The following is a 23,436-nucleotide window of genomic DNA, read 5'->3' as shown; positions in this document are numbered from 1 at the left end:
TGTCTCCAGATCTGTGGTTCTGGGGCTCCCTCCTAGAGTCTGTGATTGTGACGGGGACTGTGTTTTAGGGACCTGTCCCTTCGCTCGGCGTTGCACTCTATCTGAACCTGCCCCTCCATTCCCTGGCATCTCTGTCTGTTGAGGCAGCTGCTGTACTGAGCTCACCAGTCTGTGTCTAGGGTCCAGCCATTTGGAACTTCCTGGGCCACCCGGGCTCCTAGAGGTTTGGACCCTGGAAGGCTTCTGCTCTTGTCTGCCTCTGCTTACCATCAGCCTCTTAGCTGCAGAGGCCTGGGGGCTGCCTCTTGGCCTGGGAATGCTGCTCATGACAGGGTCGCGGGCTGGCTGGTGCTCGGGGCCTGGCTGGGACGTGCCTCAGTCTCTGTCTCTGTCTCTGTCAGGGCCCTGGCCTGGACCTGCCATGCACACTGGTGTTCCTGGGGGTTCTTCTCCCAGCAGTGTGTGAAGATGTCGTCTATGGGCCTTTTGTTCTGTGGCTCTAACAGTTCGGTGTGACAACAGTTCGGTGTGAGCTTTTGTGACTCTGGAGAGATAAAAACACTTCCCTTCTGCCTTTGTGGGATTTAGTTTCCTGCCGTTTGTTTTTAAATCTCAGAATTCCTCAGAGTCCTGTGTCCTGAGATGCATGTGACTGGGCTGATGTGTCTCCTTCAATATTACCTAAAATCAACACCTGGAGGCAGCCAGTAGAGACAAGAAAAGAGGTTTTTGTTGCTGAGGGTTTGCTTTTTCAGTGATTAATCAGCCTCCGTCCAGCCATACCCCAAATTCTAGAGCCAAGGTGCCCTGACTGTCTCCCTCAGCTCTTGTCTGGTCCCGTCTAGAGTTCTGAGAGCTCTGAGACCAAGATCTCAGATTGAGAGCTTTGGTAATTTTGCAAATGTTACCAGAAAACTACCTGCCAAAGGACAGGACGTGGCCTGGTGTCTGTGCTGCCCTGGGTGGAGGTAGGTGCTGCCTGTCTGGAGCCACCAGTGAGTTCCCACATGAGGAGGCTGCACAAGTTACAGGTGCAGAAGCACGTCCTGGGGAGGTGCTCAAGGGCTTCCTGATTAATTGCTGGGGAAGCCTGGCAGCTGGCACTGAAGCTGGTACTGAAACACAGTCCCCAGCAGAGCTCGTCACAAAGCAGGAGCTCAGGCCAGAGCAGCCGCCTTGCAGTACGGAGCTGCCCCGCCTCCCGCAGCTGAGAGCTGGAGCTTGCTGCTCACTGGGATTCTGCCCCCGGCCAGAATGAGGTCACCAGCAAACCCTTTTCAGCAGGTGTTTCGCCTTCTGAGTGGCTCATAAACCTCAGCTGGCAGAGACGTCAGCCCTTCCCAGGCCTTGGTGAGCCTGCCTCTCAGCATGGTGGAGGGTCCAGGAGGCCACAGCTCCCATGGCCTGATCTCTCCTCATTCTGCCCCCTCTCCCCAGCATGGCCCATGTGCCACAGCCACACGGACAGCAAGTGCACATGGGACACATGAGTGTGGTCACACTGAAGACTGAGATTGAGCTGTCCAGCCACAGTGGGGCCTGTCTGGCCTTAGGCAGAGCCAGAAATGGGTTTGTGATTCCCAGAAGGGGTGAAGCGGGCAGGGCAGAAGCAGGGGTGCTAGGCAGTCAGGAACTGGCCAAGCCAGACAGGCCAACAGTGAGCCTGTGGCTGGGGCACAGGTCCCTGGAGATTCCAGGCAGCCCAGACCCCAGCTGGGAACTCACGATCGCTCCTCCAGGAAGATTTTGCATCCCTGCCCATCCCAGAGCCCCATCTCTGTGCACTGGGCAGTGTCACCTCTGCGTAAGGGCAGAGGAGCAGCTGCTCCTGCTGAGTTCACCCAGCTGCCTGCAGGGTTCCTACTCAGGGCCAGCACCAAGCCCCAAAGCCAGGGTTTTGTTGGTGGCTGTGATCCATCCTGGGGAGGCATCCATCTCGATGCCATCATTGGCTGTGAATCCTGAACATCCACGTGAGCAGAGCAGAGCTGGCGGAACCGACGCCCCTGTGCTCCTGTCTCACCCGGGGGCCTGCAGCCCACCCTGATTGATGTGCCAATCTTCCTTACAGCTGCCAGAAGCACGCTTCTGCACTGCACAGTGTCGAGGCTAAAAAACTAGAGAATACAGATCTTTCAAAGTTTGTCTCATCTGAAGACCATTTGTTACAACCACACGTTAGAATGTCTGAGGCCCCATAAGGCAAAAGATTCACAGAAACTTTGATTCCTGCAGAATTTCGCATTGTGTCTAACACCAGATTTACAGTCTGGCAGTATTTTGATGATAAATTCCCAGCCTTCTTTGCTGGAAGAAAGAACAGGTTCTTCCCATCCATAAAATTTAAAAAAAAATGAGATGTCATCCAGATGAACAGAGGGCTGGAACCCAGCCTGGAGAGAACGGGTGTGGATGATTGGAAGCTGCCAGAGATGATGAAGGTGAAAAATCATCACCACCACCACCATCATCATCATCACTACCATCTTCGTCACCATTATCATCATCTTCATTACCATCATCTTCATCACCGTCATCGTCACCATCACTATCATCACCACCACCATCTTCACCATCATCTTAATCATCGTCATCATCACCATCACCTTCATCACCGTCATCATCACCATCACCATCATCACCACCACCATCTTCATCACCATCATCACTGTGTCATCATCACCATTATTGTCATCAAAACTATTTCTAGACCAGCCATTGTGTTAAACACTTTAAATGCATTATGTTAGTTTTTCCACCTGGACAGTGGGGTTGTGCTGGTGATGAAATGAGGTTATGGAGGGACGCTGAAGAGAAGAAGATTCCACACAGTGAGCCCTCAGTGGATTTAAGGGATTCTTCTTATTTCATTTAATTCTTACAAGCAAATCCCAAGGGGTTGCTACTATTATTATTTCCACTTTATAGAGGAAGAAATGGAGGGTTGGTGAAGTGAAGAGACTTGCTCGAGAACACAGAGCACACAGTGGGAAAGCCCAGGTTCCGAGCTCAGAGACCATGCATTTCATGAACGCCCAGCACTCCCTCCCCAGCTCACCCTGCGATGCAGATCCTGTTGTTCTTGTTGTTGTTGTTGTTGTCATTTGGGGGATAAAGAAGGTGAAGCTTGTAGAGGCCAGTGCAATGCACATCCACAGACAGGCAACAACGAAGAGCCAAGCCAGCAGGGGGTCCAGCCTTGCTTGGGTCTCGAAGTCTTGCTCTCCGCTCCTGCATGGCGTAGAGCTGAAAATTTCAAAACCGTAGTGGACTTGCAAAAAGTCACCTTGTTTTATACATTTATCTGGCAATTTTGTTCAATGAGAGTAGAACTCAGTGGCCACTCATTCAGAAGACTTACAGAAATGTGGCAATAATTCCATGCTGGACAAATTCCGGAAACATCGCTCAGAAGGGCAAGGTCTGCGATGCCAAGACAAAGGCTGGGGTGGGGCCAGCCTGGGGGACGGGGACTCCTGCATGCTAAGAGAGGAAGGCTGGAGACCCTGGAACCCTGTTCCTTTAGAAAGTAGAATCTGGAGCTCGGCTGCATAGGATGCTAGTGGGTCTTTGGTGGGTCTCTCGCAGCTCAGGAGCCTGGCAGTGGGCCCTGGAATTACAACCTTGGAGACCTGTCAGAGGCCAGAGATCTATGGGATGGTCAAACCCTGACCCAAGGGCCAGGCAGTGTGTGCAGATTTGCATCATCTTGTAGCATCAGCCAGGCAAGGAAAGTTGCACCTTGGTCTATGCCACAGTGATTGACAGAAGAGTGTCCCCTCACTCTCCAGGAGCCTCTGCTGCCAGGACAGCCTGATGTCATGGCTTCACCTGGTGAGGCATCTTTTCCTCCAGGTGGCCTCCACCCACTCATGCCCTGCCTGGAACAATGCATGATTTTCAAAAATCCACCAAGGAAATCATGGGGCAGTCTTGGATGTCCAGGAAAACATTTTTGAAATGCATTAGAAAAGACAGGGGCAGGGCCTTGTCTCCATGGGGTCCTGATGGAAATAACCACGTGCTCCAGAGGCAGCTCCGGGCAGGAACCTACTCCCACCCTGGCTCCCCGGGTGCTGCCCAGAGCTGTCACTGCACTCCACGGCTCAGGGCGGCCCCTGGCCAGGCAAGCAGAGAAGCGAGCACTAAGTCAGAACTCGGGGCAGTCGGAGGCTAGGATGCGTCACTCTGTTCAGAGGCTCTGGGGTCCCATGTCCCTGGGAGTGAAAGGCCACAGCCCTGCCATGGGTGAGGAGACATCAGGACCTGGACCTTCGGAGACCTCTGAGCACTGCCCCCCATACTCTCCCCTCACTGGCCTCCTTGCCACTCTCTGGAATATTCTTAGATGCTCCTACCTTAGGGCCTTTGCATAGCTGAGCCCTGAGTCTGGAATGAGCCTCCTCACCTCTTCCTAGGATCTGCTTGTGGGTATCCTGCCTGCCTGGTGATGGTCTCAGACCCTCCCCTCAGCTGCGTTCATTCGTTTGCTTTTTGTGACTTCCTGAGCATCCAGCATCTTTGAATACACCACCCAGTTTACTAACTTGGTGGTATTGGTTATTTGTTACTCTCTGTTCCTCCCTCTAGGATGTGAGCCTGGTGAGGGCAGGGGCCTGGGATCCCAGGGTCTGGAGCAGGGTCCACTGCAGACACCAGCAGCCATGTGCTAACCAAGGGGCCCCACACAGCCCTCTGCAGGCCCCTGCAGGTGAGGGTTTCTGTTCAGTCTCATGACAGCCATGTGGGGCCAGTGGGTTCTGTAATAGATGAACGACCTGGGAGGCTCAGAGAAACGAGGCAGGTTGCCCCAGTTGGGAGGACCACAGGGTAGTCCCCATGGAAATGCCTGCCGAATGTAATTGAAGCGAATTTGGTTGCACCCAAGTTCCGACAGCAATTCTCTGATACCAACTGGGTGTCCTACAATTAAGTCTAGTTCTGATACCAACCACCCAGAGATACTGCAGACCCCACAGGGGAAGGGCTCAGCCCCAAGAAGACCATCCCTACCTCAGACACCAGCTGTAAGTGGGGTCCCCAGGCTACCCTCACATCCGTCTGATTTGGTTACAAATTCTGGAGCTCTCGCCACCCTCCTTCAGGTTTGATACTTTGCTAGAATGACTCGTAGAACTCACGGAAAGTGCTATGCTTACGATTCCAGTTTTATCTTATGATCAAGGTGACAACTCAGGAACAGCCAAATGGAAGAGACTCATGGGGTGAGATCGGGAAAGGTCTCAAGGGCAGAGAAATCCACTGGTAATATTCTTTTCTCTGTCCCCCTACATTTGTCTTGCTGCCAGTATAGTGATTTGTTCACCAACCAGGGCACTCCTGAAACTCATTGTTCAAGGGTTTTATTGGGGTTTTATTACAGAGAAATGATTGATTAATTTATTGATCACTGGTGAGAAGATTTAATTCAATCTCCAGCCCCTCTCCTCACCCTGGATGGCAGGTGGTGGGTGGGGCTGGACATTCCAACCCTCTAGTCTTCAGGGCTGGTGTTTCCTGGCATGCCAGCGCCTTCGTTGAGACTAAGAACCCAGTGAGTGGCCTCATTAGTGCAGCTAAGATGTGGTATGGTGGAGAGGTCTCCTTATGAATAGCAAAAGTCATTTCTAGTGCTTAGGATGTTCCAAGAATTTTTTGGATCTCTGCCAGGAACTTGGAGTAAAGACCAGATTAATTATTTGTTATATCATAGGCCTAACATTTTAGGCTCCCAATCCGCTCTTCCCCAGCAAACAATACTGCCAAAGAGCCCTTGGGGAGGCTGGCAGTGTGTGGCATGGTGCGGTCACTTGTTAGAAGTGAGGCTGCAAGAGACATCGTTTATGATAAAACAAAACTGAAATGAGGGCTGGCACAGCCTCTGGAAACCTCCACAGACTGGCTGTCACCAGGGACCTCTGATGGTAGCGCGGCACCTGCAGGTTGAGACAAGACTATGCCAGAGGCAGGCCAGGGCCGAGGGGCCTGTGCCCACACCTGGGCCTCACAGCTCATCACCAGCATGGGTGTGTGGTGCTGTCCGTCTGCAGGGCTGCAGCTGGGAGACCTGGCACCTGCAGGCTGAGACAGGACTATACGGGAGACAGGCCAGGCAGAGGGGGCATCTCTGTCTCTGTGCCCACACCCAGGCCTCACAGCCCATTATGAGCGTGGGTGTGTGGGGCCGTCCGTCTGCAGGGCTGCAGCTGGGAGACCTGGCAGAGGCGTCTGTCTGGTGCTTCCTGTGGAACATTTTTACAAACAAGCTGGATGAAGACGCAGGAGGCCTGTTTATCAAATTTATAGGAACTGCAAAGTTGGAAGGCTGAGCTAGTAAGTTGATGGCAGAGTCAAGATGTTTAAATATTTCATCAGGATGAAATTAACAGGATCACATCTGCATCATAGAATTGCAGTATTGCGAGGCATTTTCAGATCGTCTGGTCGGAAGCATATATCTTACCATGAGTAAGATCCAGAGAGTTTCCATATTTTGGCCAAGGTTGTACAAATCATCCTCACCTGTAAGGCTCAGAAACACCTTGACCTCGTCACATCTGCAGACAGGCCTCTCCAGAACCAGGTCTTCCCTCCCATGTCTGCATTTTCCCCACGTCCCATGGCAGCACCCTGGCAGAGTGACGCCGTCTCAACCTGTGTCAGCGTCTGTGTCTCTTCCCTGCTCATGTTCTGTCTTGGAGCCATGGTCCACTAGAATGTCTGCTGTTTCTGCAGAGTCTCTCCAATAATTGTGTTCATGGGAACACCAACCGGAAGCCCACCACAGGGACCCCTCTGGCACTGCCCGTCTCTGCACTGTGGATTTCAGCCCTGACACCTGTGGCAGCTGAGGCTTCACGTCTGTGTAACCTTAATTCATGTCCCACTAGACTGTAAGCTCCTTGGGCAGTGAGGGGCTCCTTGTTCCAGCTACAGCGTCGCAGGGCCTAGTATGGGTGGACACACAGCACCTGCAAGCTGGAGAGGGAGGGAAGGAGCAGGAGGGGTTGCTCTGAGGGGTCGATGTGGACCATCTCACTGAATCCACACGACAGCCCTAGGTGAGTGCTAGGACCACCTCATGGGAGCATGCTGGGGCTGAAGGCGTCAGTATATTTGCCCGCGTAGAGGTTTGGATCTTGACCCATCCAGCTGGGCTGTCTGAGCCTCCATCCATCTGGGTCATGCTGTGATGAGGCACCTGGGTGTCAGCCTGCGAGGGAATGGGTGGGTGCCTCAGCCTGGCTGGAGAAGCTGAATGTCACACATCCCATTCCTCTAACCTGGAGCCAGCAACTCCTTGGTGTTTGTCATTCCTTTGCCAGGGCAATGGTTCCAACCTCAGAGATGGTTCTGCAGAAAGGATCTGGTGGAGAGAAGTGCCTCTGAGGGTTTAGGGGTGCGCTCTGCACCCACAGCAGGTGTGCACAGCCTCAGATGGACCATTAAAGTGTCTTGTTTACAAAGGGAAAATCGTGGCTTTGGTTGCAGTGCCCGGAACCCAGCTCCACTGGGTCTCAGATTTGTGCATTTTACTGGATAATATGCTGCCCTCTGCACATGGGCAAAATCAGAAAACCTCAGCTTTACAGACCTACCAGCGTGGGACAGATGCCTGCATGTGCACACACACAGGCTCACACACACGAATCATTGACAGATCAATTGGCCAGCTCAGAGGCTGGGGGAAGGGACAGAACCAGGAGAAGAGAGCTCAGGGGTGGGATGGTCACCACACTGAGGGGCAGAAGGCAGGGAGGGGCTGACCCTGGGCGTGAGGGCCCCCCGCCCAGCGTTATGGTGCCCAGATTTCAGGAGCACCTACCCTGGTTAAAGGTTGACCAAGATCAGGCCCCTTTCAACCTATACACTAGACCTGGAAAACTTCCCAAATCCATGGGTTACCTTAACGAGGCTTCTGTGATGCAGTAAGGCTGCCTCCCCGGCTCGCAACCGGCAGTGCTTGTGCACACCAATTAGTGCGTCCTCGGGGACGCCGCCTTTACCGGCAGGAAAACCGTGGCTTGAGCTATCTTTACTAAAAGTATTAGAATTCACTTTTTGTTAAAGGTACAGAAATCATTCAGCCACAAGAATATCAAATATATATTTAGCTAGTTTGCATTTGCTTTCAACCGATTCTAACAGAACTGATAGCCATTTGGAAGGCATGCAGCAGTCCTGAATAGAGTATTGTGTTGAATAAGCTTCAACACACCATCACCGCACAGTCTAAATGTGCCTTTTCTTCTTATTTCAAGTTGCAACAATACAGGCCTTGTTTCACATTTCTATTTTTAACTAATGAAAATTTATTACAGGGAAATCCTAATTATACCCTTTGGAGTACGATACAATTGGAAATCCACTGGTAATATTCTTTTCTCAAAATTCCATGTAATTGCATACGAAGCAGAGAATGTAAATTCTCTTGGAATAGTTGGTCTATAAATACAATTCTCGAATGGGCTGAGCAATCTTTTGGTTTCTTTGCACATTTTGTATTCGTTGGGATTAATCCATATTACAGCCCCTGTGAGTGAAAACCCCTTGTTAGACATAAGGCATTGTATATTCTCAGCACATCCTCAACATGGTACTAATGAATTTCCCAGGACCTTGGACAGACCATGAGGAAACACTTCTCACTTGGCAGGTGTTGGGAGGCCTGGACGGCCGGGTCTGGCCCCTAGATGACCACCTGTACCTTTTCCCGTCTGACCCCTTACCTCCTCTCCAAATGAGGAAGTAGTGTAATCTTCACCTAGCATCCAGACCTCCTGGAGGAGGCCCACGTGGGCCACATGAGCCTGCATGGTGGGAGCTGTCCTGTGCATTGGAGGACAATTCACAGCATCTCAGGTCTCCACTCCCAGGTGCTGGTAACATCTCCCCAGTTGTGGCAACCACAAATGTCTCCAGACCTTGCCAAATACCCCCTGGGGCCAAATCATCCCCAGTGGAGAACATGGCACTATTGTCAAAACCAGCTGGACAGTAGTTAAAGCCATAAAATCAGATTATATTCACGACTGTGGCAAAGGAGGAAAAGAGACCAGGCTCGATTCCAAATTTGGCATGGAAAAGCAGGAATTGAGAGCCACGGTCAGGGCTGGGGGTCAGTGGGTGGAAAATTAACAAGAGCAGACTTCAGGGATCAGGGAGTTTTGGCTGAACCAACCTTAGCAGATTCTTGCTGAGTCGGATCTGGGGGATGGCGGAGGATGAGAAATCTGATAAGGTGTCCAGGTGAGCAGAGTAAGGGAAGGGCGGGGAATACTATGGCTACTCAGTTTAGCAGTACTCTTAATGCAAAGGTGAGCATGGAAGTTCAAAATCCTAGGCCTACTGAAAAGTTCAGGGGAGCTTGGGGAGACCGTGGCCCAGGAGAGACTCTTGCCTCTAGGCCAAATCAGAAAGCCCAGACAAAGGTTCAAAAAAATCACAATTCAGCTCCCAGGGTGAGCTGGTTTTGAAAGGAGCAGGTAAGGCCCATGCCTTTCGATGCACGTTCCTGCCATTCCTACATCTCCAAGCACTTAGGGAGCTCCCAGAATGTAGGAGGCCCTAAGCCACTGCTTGTGAGAGGACTGCTCTTCATGATTGCTGGCTGAGCTTGACCTAAGTGCAGCAGAAAATGAGGGAGCTCGGCCGGGCGCGGTGGCTTGCGCCTGTAATCCCAGCACTTTGGGAAGCCAAGGTGGGCAGATCACGAGGTTAGGAGATGGAGACCATCGTGGCTAACATGGTGAAACCCCGTCTTTGCTAAAAATGCAAAAAATTAGCCGGGCGTAGTGCCAGGTGCCTGTAGTCCCAGCTACTTGGGAGGCTGAGGCAGGAGAATGGTGTGAACCTGGGAGGCAGAGCTTGCAGTGAGCCGAGATTCCACCACTGCACTTCAGCCTGAGTGAGACGCCATCTCAAAAAAAAAAAAGAAAAGGAGGGAGCTCTCAAATGGGTGGTCTGATGATGCCATGGGTAGGTGTGGGAGTAGGGCCAGGCCAGGGAGCAGGCCCATGAAGGCTCAGCATGGTCGGACCAAGGGTGTGCCAAGCCTGCGTGGGTTGAGTCTGCCCATCCTGGAGAACAGGCTGCATCCTGAGGTGCGGGGGGCAGCTGATGGACCTGCTCCCAGGCAGGCCCAGGGTGGGAAGGAGGGGAAGCCAGACGCAAGAAGAACGGTGTCTGCATTTGGCCAAACACGTTCTTCCAGCAGCAAACATTTAATTTTTTCAAAAGGATATTTCTAGATGCTTCTTAGAATCCAGTGTAGAACCATAAAGAGATCTATCCATGTGCAGTTAAAATAATGCAAGGGGGAGAGTTGGTACTTGAGAAAGGTGGGCCTCTCACATTTCTTCCATAGGAGTAGGGTCCCGCCTCCCTGCCCTTGTGGTTTGAAAGGGAGTGCTGGTCAACTGCCCAGCCTAGCACAGCCAGCTCGTGGGGTCCCTCCCTCCCTGCCCACCCTGGGTTCCACCTTGTGCAGCTCCTGCTGCTGCCCACAGTGTCTGGGGCCTTGGCAGGGGCCACCCCTCTGCTGTAGGAGGGAACTTCTCCAGGGACCCTGGGTGATCCCATCCTCCCCTGTCCTCTGTGCCTGGGGAGGGGTCCCAGCCTCCTTCTTTGTCACTGAAGTTTCCCTTTGGGGTTAGATCTCAGGGCACAGATGGTTCTGTGCGTAACTGTCTTCCAGGCATTTGTCCAGAACAAAGGGGCCATGAGTGAGTGAAATGATTGTTCGGATGAAAAGCCTGCTACTTACCCCTCCATGACCCTGTCTCTGCAGCGGCACCTGAGGCCTGGCTTCCCTGCCGTGGGCCGTGGGCAGCACGGGGACCTGGAGTGAGGGCCTGCCCGGGAGACACGCCGGTTGGCCTCCGGGGTGTGGTTCTGCCTGCACCTGAGCTGCAGCTTCTTGCAGCTGGGCCCAGGGCTGGGACTTCAATTCCAGCCTCCGGCCCTGGACACAGCCAAGCCCCGTGCCTGCCAGGAGCAAATGTGCCACCTTTGCTGGGGAGACCACGTCAGGCTTTGTGAAGAGTTGTCAAAGAGACTGAGTTTCTGAAAGACTTACTTTAAGGAGGGTTTGTAAAGGTTGCAATAAGAACCAGCTGGGTCCCCATGAGTGTGTCTAACTCTCTGCATCTTGTGTCCCTGAAGGACCGAAGGCTGCGGGAGTCCCAGGCCAGAGGAGGCAAAGAGAGAGGACAAAGGCACAAGGACGCCACCCCCACAGATCCTCCTGCCCCTGGAGGAGCGCGTGACCCACTTCCGAGACATGCTGCTGGAGAGAGGGGTAAGGCGCAGCAGCTGAGGGGCTGCACTCCGGCGGCAGACCCGGGGGAACAGCAGCTGAGTCGCCGTCCCTGCCTGAGGGATGTCTCCTCCTCACTGAGTTCATAATCAGGCAGGGTGACTGTCCTGGCCTGAGAGATGATGTGTCGTCCTTACTGAGTTCCTGATCGGGCTAAGTGACCATCCCAGGGCCTGAGGGATGCCTCCCCCTTACTGTTCCCGATTGTGCTGAGTGAGGGGGCAGGTGCTAAGTGAGTGGAGGCCGAGGGGCAGCCAATGTGGAGAGGACGTCCTGCTTCACCTCTGAAAGGAGAAAGGTGCCTTTGTGGTTTCTCCTGTGGGCGTGAGGCCTGAGAGGCTGGCAGGTGGGGTCCACAGGGAGGCCAGGTCCTGGGTGGCCTGAGGAAGCACGCACTGTGCAGATGGGATTCCTGCAGGAGCTGGGCCAGGTCGCGGTGCCCAACCTCCCTGTGCAGCTTCCCCATGGGGTTGTCCATCCTACCTAGTGGGACTCGCTCCCCTAGGGATGAACGTGACTGTTTTTAAAATAAAATTAGGATATCTTCAGTGTAGCTGATTTCCAAATCTCACTTTGAATTGGGGGCCGGGTGGATTTTATATTCAGATCCCCTTTCAATGACTATCATTTCCTGCTTTGGCTCTGGGTATAACATGAGCCAGAGGCAGTATTTCAGCCCGGCTGGATTTCCTCAGAAAGTAAGGCTGAATGCAGACGGCAGTGATGGGCCCCACGTGTGAGGATATTTATAATGAACACACAAACGGCCTTTCAGACTGAAGAGCAAGTTTCCTCTGCAGCCAGCACCCAGCCCCCAGGCCGCTTCCTGGCCCTCCCACAGCTGGTAACTCCCAGGGTCCTGGAGAGGGGCAGGGACGGAGCTGCCTGGAGACGCAGCTCCCTGCAGAACAGAGAGGTCTGAGCAGAACCCTCATGAGGGTTAGGGCTCGGGGGCTGTCCTGGGTCTGGGTTAAACCCTGGGGGAATAGGAGACATTGAGCAGATCCTGCCCCTTAGGAATTTGATGGAGGAAGGAGCTGGTCCCACCCACCCCCAGGGACACGTCTCCTCCAAAGCCCCTTGAATTTGAATGTGTGCCCCTGTTTATGTATTTCATCATTCACTCAGAGGTAAAACACAGCCCTGGGCCTCAAGGAACCAGAAGGAAAAGTAGGCGTGTGAGCTGGTGACTGCAGTGCGTGTGTCAGGCTGAATTAACACACGCGCCGAGAGGCACGGAGCATGATGTGGACTCACACGTGTGTGGAGCTGGCCCTGGCACGATGCGCCGCCTGGGTGTTGGTTTGTTTTTCAAAAAATGTTATTTTAAAAGCTATTTTTACTAGGCTCAAATTTTGTTTTAAAACAAGACTTTAGTCCCTCCCTCTTCCTGCCCCCGGGGCTTCCTGCCCTCCCGCCGCTCTTGGCCTGGGGGTCCTTGTTGTAGTTTCTCCTAACTTGGTCTCTGCAGCGTGGCGAACAGCTCTCGCCCTGCCCCGAGGGGCTCCAGGGGAGGTGCCGCCACGAGTTCCCCGTGTGCCTTCACGGACTCTTCTTTATCCTGGTGGACGGCCTGATGCCCAAGTGTCCAGCCGGCGACTGGGCGGTCCTCTCACAGGAAACCTGCTTATATCGGCACATGCCCTTGTGACTGTGTCTTTACCAAGATAGTCACCTTCTAGGAGGGCCCTGCCTGGGAGCAGGGTCAGGTTCGGGGGTGTCACTGGGCGAGAGGCAGGAGAGGCCGTTTTGTGACCCATAGGTCCAAGTGCAGGCAGTTTCCCAGTCCTTACTGTTGTGCCCCTGCGACTGCATGGCCCTTGTGGAAATGGCTGTAATTCTGAGTTTCTGAATAGGCCTGGCCAGGCTGGCCTGGTTGGATTATCAGGCAGGAGACATGACTCGTCTTCCCTGAAACATGATGGCATCGTGAACATTTGGGAAATAGGAATAGAACATTCCCTTTATCTTACTAACGTCCAAGTTTTCCATCTCTTTGTTTTGGAAATGAGGCAGGCCCAATTTACCAACACAGTTTTTTTGTTTTTTTGTTTTTTGAGACGGAGTCTCGCTCTGTCGCCCGGGCTGGAGTGCAGTGGCCGGACCTCAGCTCACTGCAAGTTCCGCCTCCTGGGTTTACGCCATTCTCCTGCCTCAGCCTCCCGAGTAGCTGAGACTACAGGCGCCCGCCACCTCGCCCGGCTAGTTTTTTTTTTTGTATATTTTTAGTAGAGACGGGGTTTCACCGTGTTAGCCAGGATGGTCTCGATCTCCTGACCTCGTGATCCGCCCGTCCCGGCCTCCCAAAGTGCTGGGATTACAGGCTTGAGCCACCGCGCCCGGCCTCCAACACAGTTTTAAACTAACCTACCTGCTCGAGAGGCCGGCCTTCCATTCCCAGGCAGGGATGCTGGCGGACTCAGTTTACGTGACCTCTTGAATTTCTCCAAATGGCCTTGGTTGAGAGATTTTACTAATGAGATTTTCAGGGCCTTTTTACCCCAGTGAGAGTGGGTGATTCGTTTCAGCTTTTTCTTCTCAGATTATTATACAGGAATCAGCAAAATCATCTGAATGTGAAGCAGTAACCACAGGGTTGTGTGTTTACCCTGAGAGAAAGGGACCGGGGTGAAGCCTAGTCCCGTGTCTCATGAGGATTTTCAGGAGAGGCCCACACACAGCTCATGAGTAGAAAAGATCAATCCAAATTTACTGTGAATATCATAAAGCAATGCCACTATTTATGACTTTTCAGCTTTGTAAAATATGCTGGCAGATTTGCCCATGCTCAGGAGAATTTGATAGCTAAACCCATAAGGTTTCTAGCTGCTTAACAATGAGGCACAGAAAGGTCACTTTTTCATGGACTGAGTGATTAATAAGATTTTTTATTGCATTTGTTCAATACTTCAGTTCAGAAGTTCATGTACTTGTGGAGTGATGAAGGGTGGACCCTGGGGTTTTTAGTAGTTTAGAAAGGGCAGAGTTTGGGCCCTGCCATGGGGATTGTGCCCTGGGGCAGGGGGATGAAAGTTTTGTGGTTTTGTGGCATGTAAATGATGGTTCAGCAGAAGGTTTGTTTTTTGTTTTGTTTTATTTTTGTTTTTTTCTTGCTAGTACAAATCCCAAAGACGCTTTCTTTTAAAACTTTAGTCCATCAGGAGCAAGTTTAATTGAACAGCAGGTTATTAATTTAATCCTGCTGTTTAGGTAAATACATTAGAGATATTTTATTGAGAACACTCGCCTTCTGCAAAGTATCTCTCACAAGCAGGTGATGCTCACCCAGGGGCCAGGAGAGAAAGTCCTTTTGAGAATACTCGATTTTGATGTAGCGACTTAGGGGCCATCCTTGGTCCTTTTCAGGGATCCCTCTGCGGGTGACCCTGGGCCAGAACAATGACCAGCCTCGGGGACCCTGGCTGGCACTGTGGTGGGCTACACAGGAGAGCCCTGGGACCACGTCTGCATTGGGGTGAGGAATTCACAGAGCAGGGTTCCTGCAGGCTTCGCTATGACGGTTTCTCCCTGCACTAAGATGGGTGTTGACAGCGAGGCTGTGGGGTGAGCGGGTACAGGCCAGACAGAGGCCCCTACAGTCCTAGGCAGCAGGCGCCCCTCCCAGGCAGCAGGAAGGGCAGCGTTGGCCTGTCCGTCTCCCCGGATAAGTAACATCTGGTGCTCTTCCCTCCCGTCAAACGCAGGCAGCTCTGCCTCCCAGGAGCTTCACCAGGCCCTCGGCTGGGGCGCACGTGCGCAGAAAGGCCTAGGCTGCTGCCAGGGAAGGGGAGGTGCCTGTGGGGACAGCATCCTTGAAGGTGCCTTTGGGAGTTGGGATTGCCCGCTCTAATTTCTGGAATGGGATTATAATTATGCTTGTGTGAAAGTAACCCTCAAAAGTAAGTGAAATCAGCTGGCTATATTGTGGAATAACCATGTAAAATTGCGTTTATTCAGCTAAAGAGAAAACAAAAAGTTAGTAAACTACTCCGAGCCCTGAAGGTGGGGGTAGGCGTTGATGTGCCCCGAGGCAGGGTAACACAGGGATGCAGACGGAGGCCTCGCCTGCGGGCCCAGGTTCCCTTCCACGCTCACTCACAGTTGCCCGGGTCCACCTGGGGCCACCTGGGCTCACAGGAACTCTGTCTGTTCTGGCCACTTCCACTGTTAAACGTTAGGGATTTAACGCCCCAAGGGCAGCCCTCAACCGAGGAAGGACGGGGGTCAGTAGGTGAAAACCTGCTTCCCAGTCCTCAGTGAGGATACCTCTCGGGCAGGTTTGGGCACCTTCCTCTCCCCATGGCCAACCCTCCATTGCTGGCTCCTCTCCTTCCGCGTGTCTGTTCCCAGGACCGCCTGGAATCACCTTCCAAACAAACTCCTGCACCCTGGCCCTGGCCATGCGGCTTCTTTAGGGATCTGAGCGTAAGGCAATGGCCTCATCTTCAAGGATGAGGTGGGAGCCCGGTCATTCTGCCCTGGGCTGCCGCGCTTTTGATGGTCGGGGACTCTGGAGCAGCGGCAGCCACAGGCTCCAGGAATGTTCCCCATCCCTGAGAGCAGGCAAAGTCCAGGGGCCAGGAGAAGAGGGCTGCAGAGGGGGATAGGTTGAAAGGGAAGGAGAATGGCCAGGCAGTTTCTCAAAAATGAAGTCTGTCCACATGCAGCTGGCATCGTTAGGGCTTGTGGGATCATTAGGGCTTGTGGGAGGCGCAGTGTGGGCCTGGGGGACGGGGAGAAAGTCCTGGGAAGGAGTCCGCTGGGGGTGGGTTGGGGCATCTGGGCTCAGGAGCGGCCAGGTGGGCTGCAGATCCAGGCAGGCATCTCCAGGACAGTGCAGGAGCCGGAGCTGGAGAAATAGAGCAGGCAAATCTGGACAGAGCTCGGCGACAGGGGTGTGGCCCAAGTCTGCAGCCCCCGGCCCTGGAAGCGGAGGTCCTGGGCTCAGGCCCCAGGGAGGTTTTTGAACCCTCCTCTTGTGGCCACTGGGAGTGCTGTGTGGCCAGGGCCCACTCCCCAACTCTCAGTGGTCTTGAACTTCTGCTGCCCCAGCAGAGGCCTTTGGTCAATGTTCCTGAGACCAGGGGAGGCAGGAAGAAACAGGAGAGATGAAGATGGCAGGAAGGGAGGGAGGGGGCTGGCACTGGCCACGCAGCCTGCAGGCTGCGCTGAGAAGAGAGGCTGGGGGCAGGGGGGCCCATGACTAGGGACCAAGGGACCTGGAGATGCCTTTCGGCTGCTGGGGTCTTATTTGGCGGCGGCAAGGGCAGGCCGCCCTCAACACCTTGGAGCAGCCTGGCTTGTCTGTCTGTCTTCTTGTGTTTCTAATACAGCATGAAATAATATAACATAATGTTACCTGGGAGCTTTATTCATTTATTTACATGAGTGAATTCCACGCAGGCCCCAAGATAACCAATCGCAGCCTGTCCTCTGCCCACGGGGCATGGGCGAGGGGAAGGGCAGGCTGTGCAAGGAAATCGTGATCGTATTTCAAAGGTCCAGCTGCAGGGTCGTAAAGAGACGAGGGTAATTGTGACAGATTGCTTCCTTCCTTAGGACGTTTGCACTCAGAAAAGCCAGAAGGAAAAATCACCTCTAATTCGATTAACACTTCATGCTCCCGGTCTATTACGGCCATTTGAAGATACAGAGAAGTAAAAGTAAATACATTTTGTTTGACAATCAAATTTCATCAAAACGTTAGCTTCCAGGACTTTCATAAAAGTAACCAGGTTTGTCTTTGAGATGGAAGTTCGCCATGTTTGGGAGACTCTGTATGACCCAGCTTTCCTTGAGGGACAGAGACCGCAGCTCCTGCCCCGGAACACACTGAGGACCACAGCAGGGAGCCATGAGGCTGAGTGGGGGCGGACGGTGCAGACAGACAGACAGACACGCGTTTCTGCAGACGCACACGAGTCTGCCTGGCTATGCCCAGCAGCGTCAGGGTCGGAGAGGGCATGGCTCCAGCTTTCCTTGGAGAGGCCATGGACTGTGCCCCTGACCTGAGGCCCTCTCAAGGCTGGGGCTTTATCCTCCAGTTCGGGAGTTGGCAGGCGCCATCCTTTTGCCAGCTTTCGCCCTTTACTCTAGTCATCAGGATCCCTGGCCTTTTCCATGATCCAAGGATTGAAAAATACTTGAAAGAGCCTTTTTGGTTTTAGAGATGGAAGGCAGCGTTCTGCTTCTGTCAGAGGCTCCCTACCAGTCCAGACCTGTCCCGTCCCTGATGACCTCTGAGAGCCGTCACACGCATGGGGCACCTCCAGGACGTTGGCGTCCCACATGTGGCTGAGCCGTCCTCGAGCTCTCAGCCACTTTAGTTGAACTGAACCCCCTTTTCTCAGAGCTGACGCACCCACTGGAACAATGCACGATGAGTTTCTCAGTCTCCAGAGAGGCTTTTGGTGAAGCTGGGACTGAAGTTAGATCTAGTTTTCCCTGGCGTTGTTTTATAAATGGTGACCTTTTTCTTTATGCCCAAGGTCTTGGCCGCCTTCCCAGGGCTGAGGTGCCTGGTTTCAGGCAGGGGCTCACCCAGACCCATCCACAGTAGGAGGCAGGGACAGTGCTGGGCTCGGGCCGTGCTTTGGGGTCTCTTCCCTGCTGAGAGTCTGCTCAAGCCGGTGTGGGTGCTTGGGGAAACCTCGGGCTCCTGACAGCCGCTCATCGCTCGGCAACACAGAGAAGCAGCCCCCTGAATGCTGGGAGGGACCCGGGGCGAGACCACCAGGGCCTCGAGCACCCAGCCGAATTGTGGACTCACCTGAGGGCTCAAGGAGAAGTTTTAGAGGGTGTGAGTTGAGGGAGGTGACATGGCAGGGAGGGGAGTGGTTAAGAGACAGCTGTGTCTGTCCCAGAACCAGATGACCATGGCCACATGCTTTGCCCACGTGGTCTTCATCTTGCCACTTGATCTGGAAAACACTTTTGGGTTCTCTAGACCAGGTCCTTGTCACTGAGAGGATGTTGAAAACAGCTGTGAAAGGGACAGCCCAGTTCCTGTGGCTGTGAAGAAGGTGCAGTTTCCCTTCCTGAACCTCAGACTCCAGGTGCCTGTCCACTCTCCAGTAGAGATGCCTGAGGGCTGAGAAGGTGCCACACGTCCACCTGCAGTCAAGGACGCCTGCTGCCAGCCGGCCACTATCTGCAGGGTGATGCTTGGGCAATGTCCATTTTATGGAGATATCTGCCGAGTTTGGAAACTGCCTCTCTGGCCTGCAACGACACTGCCTCCTCTGCAGCTAACTTCTGGCGCCTGCATTTCTAACAACCAGCTCTGGCTTCTTCCACTGTGGAAATGGGAGGGAATCAATGGCAACCCGGACACTAATGAGGGAATAGAGGAGCTCCAGCCGGCGTTCCCAGGGAGAGAGGAGAGAGTCCCACTGCAGGAGGCTGAGAGTGGAAGAAAGGGCACAACTCCAGCCCAGCCCACGTGACCTCCAGTCCCCACTCTCGTGATTCAGGCAGGGTGGAGGGACAGTCCTGAAACAGCGATCAGATGAGAATGTGCAGTGAGGGAACAGCAACGCAGTCCTTGGACAGAGTCAAACACTCACTCCAGCCTGGGAGCCAGAACAAGACCCTGTTGCTCTCCCACCGAGGCAGCTCTAGTATTCACAGACACAGCCACTGCCACAGACACAGCCACGGTCACAGCCACGGTCACAGACACGGCCACGGTCACAGACACGGTCATGGTCAGAGACACAGCCACAGTCACAGACACAGTCATGGTCAGAGACACAGCCATGGTCAGAGACACAGCCACGGTCACAGACACAGCCACGGTCACAGCCATGGTCACGTCATCCACAGGGAAACAGACAACAGGCGTGCTGAGACGGGCACTAGGATCGCCGTTGCTGTTCGTCAGGGGGTGATGTGATGATGTACAACAGGATGAGGAAGAGGGTGGAATCACAAACTTCTGCAGGAAAGGGTCTGAAGTTTATAGAAGAATTTAGGTCTTTAAGGATCAAGTCACATATAAAATGCCAAAGAATCAAAGAAGTGTTAGGCAAGAGGAAAGAGAGAGATCTCTGCTGAGACGTGGAAACCCCTGAGGGAGGAACAGCGTGTCCTGGTCTCAGGGGCGTGCTGGGCAGACAGGATTCTAAACACCACCCCCTACCCCGCCCCACCGCACTGTGCTCATCCTGTGCGGTCCTCTCCTTGAGCGTGGACGGGGCCCGTGTCACACCCGTGGCAATGTTGCACTGTGTTGTGTAAGACTCTGCCTTAGCCAGGGAGAGATTCTCTCTCTGGCTTGAAGAAGCTGCCCCACTGTGGGGGCCCTGGGGCAAGGACCTGCAGGCAGCTGCTCGGAGCCAAGATTGGCTCCCAACTGGCTGAAGACATGGAAAGCTTCAGCCCTGCAACCACAAGACCTGAATTGTCCCAACGTCCAGTGAGCTTGGAAGAGGACCCCAAGCACCAGACGAGAACAAAGCTCCTGCTGGCACCTCATCTCAGCCCAGTGGGATCTGGGCCAAGGAACCCAATGCCCCCATGCTGGACTCAGGACCCACGCAGCCCATGGAGTGACCCGAGGTAGTGCTTGTGACCCACTGAGTTTGAAGTCGTTGCTTATGCAGCAATAGAAACTGAGATGTGAAGGAGATTCCCTGGGCACCGGTCAGCCACCTGTGTGAGGCTGCTGAGACAGAACGCCCACGCACACAGCGAATCATCTGAAGTGGGTTTATTCCCTGCAGACAGGAAACAAGGGTGGTGAAGATGAGGATGCCTTGTGAACCAGTCCTGCAGGCCCAGGAAAGCGGCAAGGAGGGGATGGAGCCTCATCTACCCTTCGCTGTAACCAAGGGACCCCAGAAAGCAGCCCACAGTGGGTTTCATACCCTGAGGTCATGTGAAACGCTGGGCTAAAGGTGAAAGGATGTCTTATTTCTGGGGTGGGGCCCAAACAAAGCCTGGCTGTTCTCAGCCTGTTGCATTCCCAGTGCATTCTGGTCATTCTGGAGAGGTACCAGCCAGAAACAGGGAGAACCAGGTTTTGTCCACGGCCACCCAGAGAACAGCCCCACAACATAGCTGGACTTAAAAGAGATGTGCAGCTTGGGCCAGGCACGGTGGCTCATGCCTAGTCCCAACACTTCGGGAGGCTGAGGCGAGCGGATCATGAGTCAGGAGATCGAGACCATCCTGGCTAACACGGTGAAACCCTGTCGCAACTAAAAATACAAAAATTAGCCAGACTTGGTGGTGGGCACCTGTAGTCCCAGCTACTTGGGAGCCTGAGGCGGGAGAACGATGTGAACCTGGGAGGCGGAGCTTGCTGTGAGCCGAGATCTGCCACTGCACTCCAGCCTGGGTGATAGAGCGAGACTCCATCTCAAAAAAAAAAAAAAAAAAAGAAAGGAGATATGCAGCTTGCTGTCTACTCGGTTGATGGGCTTTCTTTCCCTGGTTGTTCTGCAATGTTGGACTTCCTTGGTGGTGGTGGCGGTACCGTGTGTGTGTGTGTGTGTGTGTGTAGGCACACATGTGCATGTGCATATCAATGTGTGCATCTTTGTGCATATGTGTGCATTTGTGCAACTATGTACATGTGCGTGTGTACACACGTGCCTGTGTATGCATATCTTAGCATGTCCTGTGTGTGTTCATGTGTTTGCATGTGTGTGCACCTGCATGTGTACATGCTGTGGATGTTTGTGTGTGTGCTTATGTGTGTGTGTATAGTCACACACACACGTGTGTAATGTTGGCCCCATGGAATGTACTCTCTGGGCAACGTAGATATTTCACACAGGCTCAGGAATATCAGGCTTCTCTCAGGAGCAGTTCTCAGGACTCCTCGTCCCCATGGCTGTCAGGACCCGTTCTTTGGGAGAAGTCCTGCACCCACCTGGAGGGCAGGGAAAGACCCTGTTTCACACATGGCTGTGCAGCCTTCACTTCAGCCCCCACTTCCGTCCTGGGTCCCAGCCACTGTGCTCTCACCCTTCCCTGAACTGTCCCTGACATGACACTGTTGGGTTTATCGTTGTAAGTTGTAATCACTGTAGAGATGGAAGTATTTTATTATACTTCTAGAACTCCAACATTTTCCAGAAACTGGTGCCGTTATGCCACACAGAGTCTAATCCTCTGTCCCTGCAGAGCTGGGACCGTCGGGCTGTGCACAGGTCCTGTGAGATGGGTGTCTGCCATCTGATTGGGCTGAATGGAGGCTGCCCACAGCTTCTCTAACAGCCCCAGGTGCTCCCGGGGCCATGTGCACTCAGTCAAAGCTAAAGGGACCCATTCTGCCTGGAGACCCTCCCAGAGTCACCCCCTCACTCTGAGTCCCAGCAATGCTTCACCATGTTCTGTGGAGGGGAATCCCTGGCTGGACCCTGGGTCATCCCACCCAATAAAAGAGCTTGTGGGTATTACAGAAAAGGCTTAAATGTGATAGTTAAAGATAGAAATTGCCAGTGAAGAAAATTCATCTGTTATAATATACAAAGAAAGCACGTGTTTATTGAAATAGTACCTCTATGAGGAATATTTTAAGAATGCGAATGGGGTTTTGTTTTTGTAAACTTTCAATTACCTTCCCCTCCCTGACCCTGCCCAGGTATTCATCTCCTGCCCAGATCCCAGGGTGGCTTTCCTCAAACACACACCCCATTCGAATTTTCTTCTCCCCTGTCTCTTGAGAGAATGCCCAGGCTCCTGACCACGTCTCAGGCTGCCCTGCACCTCAGCTTCTGGCTCTGCTGACTCTTCCTTGCTCCTTCACGGGCTCTGGCACCCCCAGGCATGTTCAACCTCTTGTGATTCCTGCATTCCCTGTAGTTCATGACCCAACCTTTGCCCTGACTGCCAGCCAGTCCTGGAATAGCCCCCAGACTCCTACGTGAACCGTGAGGAGTATTCATGTTCCAAAGTCACAGCACTCTGGAAGCCACCTCCCCAGGCTGCTGTGGGTCTTTGCTGGGTCCCACTAGTGTCCAGGTCTGTCTCTGCTGTGGCCCTAGTGCCATCTTAAGAGTCTGTTAGCTCCTCACCAGCACTACCCTAGACCATGGGCTTCCTTGATTTATTTCCTCAGGATCCTCAATACCCAGCTTAGGGCTCAAGGCACAGTGAATACATAGTCCATGTTTTTAAATGGATGCTTTTATGTTCTAAATGACTTAACCATTCCCTTGCTCTATCCGCTGAGAGAGTCTAGAAGCAATGACACCTCACTAGCATTGAACACACCAGTGCCCAGATCTTGGTTTCTAACACTGTTCTAGGAAAGGAGTCAGGGCTTCTTGGAGAATTGACTGATTCAAGGGCAAAGGTGGGACATGCAGAAGATGACCCTGGTGTATCTTTAGTGGCAGAAATTAAGGAGATGCCCAAAAAGCCAAGTGATGAACTCCTGTCAGAGGCGCACAGGAGCCGGGAAACCGCCACAGAGCTTGTCAAGGCTAACCTGGAAGAAACTGAACAGGAAAAGAAGCAAAGTCACACTGGAGTCCAGCCCAAGCATGGGTTGAATATCTGAGTCCATAGCAATATAAATAAAAGATTGAGTACATAAGCAATGTGGAGGCATGAACGAGTATTCACCACCCCCCGCCCCCAGAACATTTCCCAGTCACTCATGTAGCTACTTCTCCTCCTCAGAAGTGGACACAGCCCATACCCCTAAGTGTGAGCTGTGCATGGCGATGTCCTTCCAGAGAGGACAGCATGGAGAGGGACACTTCACAGTGGGGAGACTTCAGCCAGCCGACCATGGCCACCACTGACAGTGAGGAGTCATGTCAGCAGTGTGTATACCCTTGTTATGACATGATGAGAATGGCATTTACCTGTGTGGTCTTCCTCCCAAAACCCATAACCCCAGGCTATTTATGAGGAAAACCTCAGACAAATCCCAACTGAGGAGCATCCTGCAATGCACCTGACCAGGGCTCCCCAAACCATCGTGACTTTGCTCCTCAAAGTCATCAACGGCAAGGGCCGTCTAAGACCCTGTCACAACCAAGAGGAGTCCAAGGAGATATGGCAGCCAAACGTGATAGGGTCCTGGACAGAAACAGAAAATTGGGTAAAACCTAAAGAAATCTGAATAAACACAGACTATTGTTAGCAATAATGTATCAGTG

The 23,436-nt window shown here is 53.1% G+C and overlaps 1 protein-coding gene across 1 annotated transcript in view; it reads left to right on the top strand.

Moving 5' to 3' along the window:
• TCERG1L (transcription elongation regulator 1 like) overlaps positions 1–23,436 on the top strand; it is a 231,330-nt gene that overhangs the window by 196,058 nt on the left and 11,836 nt on the right. The window contains exon 9 of the mRNA XM_007964448.3: positions 11,164–11,299. Coding sequence (XP_007962639.3) covers positions 11,164–11,299 — 136 coding nt within the window. The remainder of the gene's footprint in view (positions 1–11,163; positions 11,300–23,436) is intronic.

Source organism: Chlorocebus sabaeus, chromosome 9 (genome assembly GCF_047675955.1).
Source record: "Chlorocebus sabaeus isolate Y175 chromosome 9, mChlSab1.0.hap1, whole genome shotgun sequence".
NCBI classification, from domain to species: Eukaryota; Metazoa; Chordata; class Mammalia; order Primates; family Cercopithecidae; genus Chlorocebus; species Chlorocebus sabaeus.
This window is presented reverse-complemented; position numbering and strand designations above follow the sequence as displayed.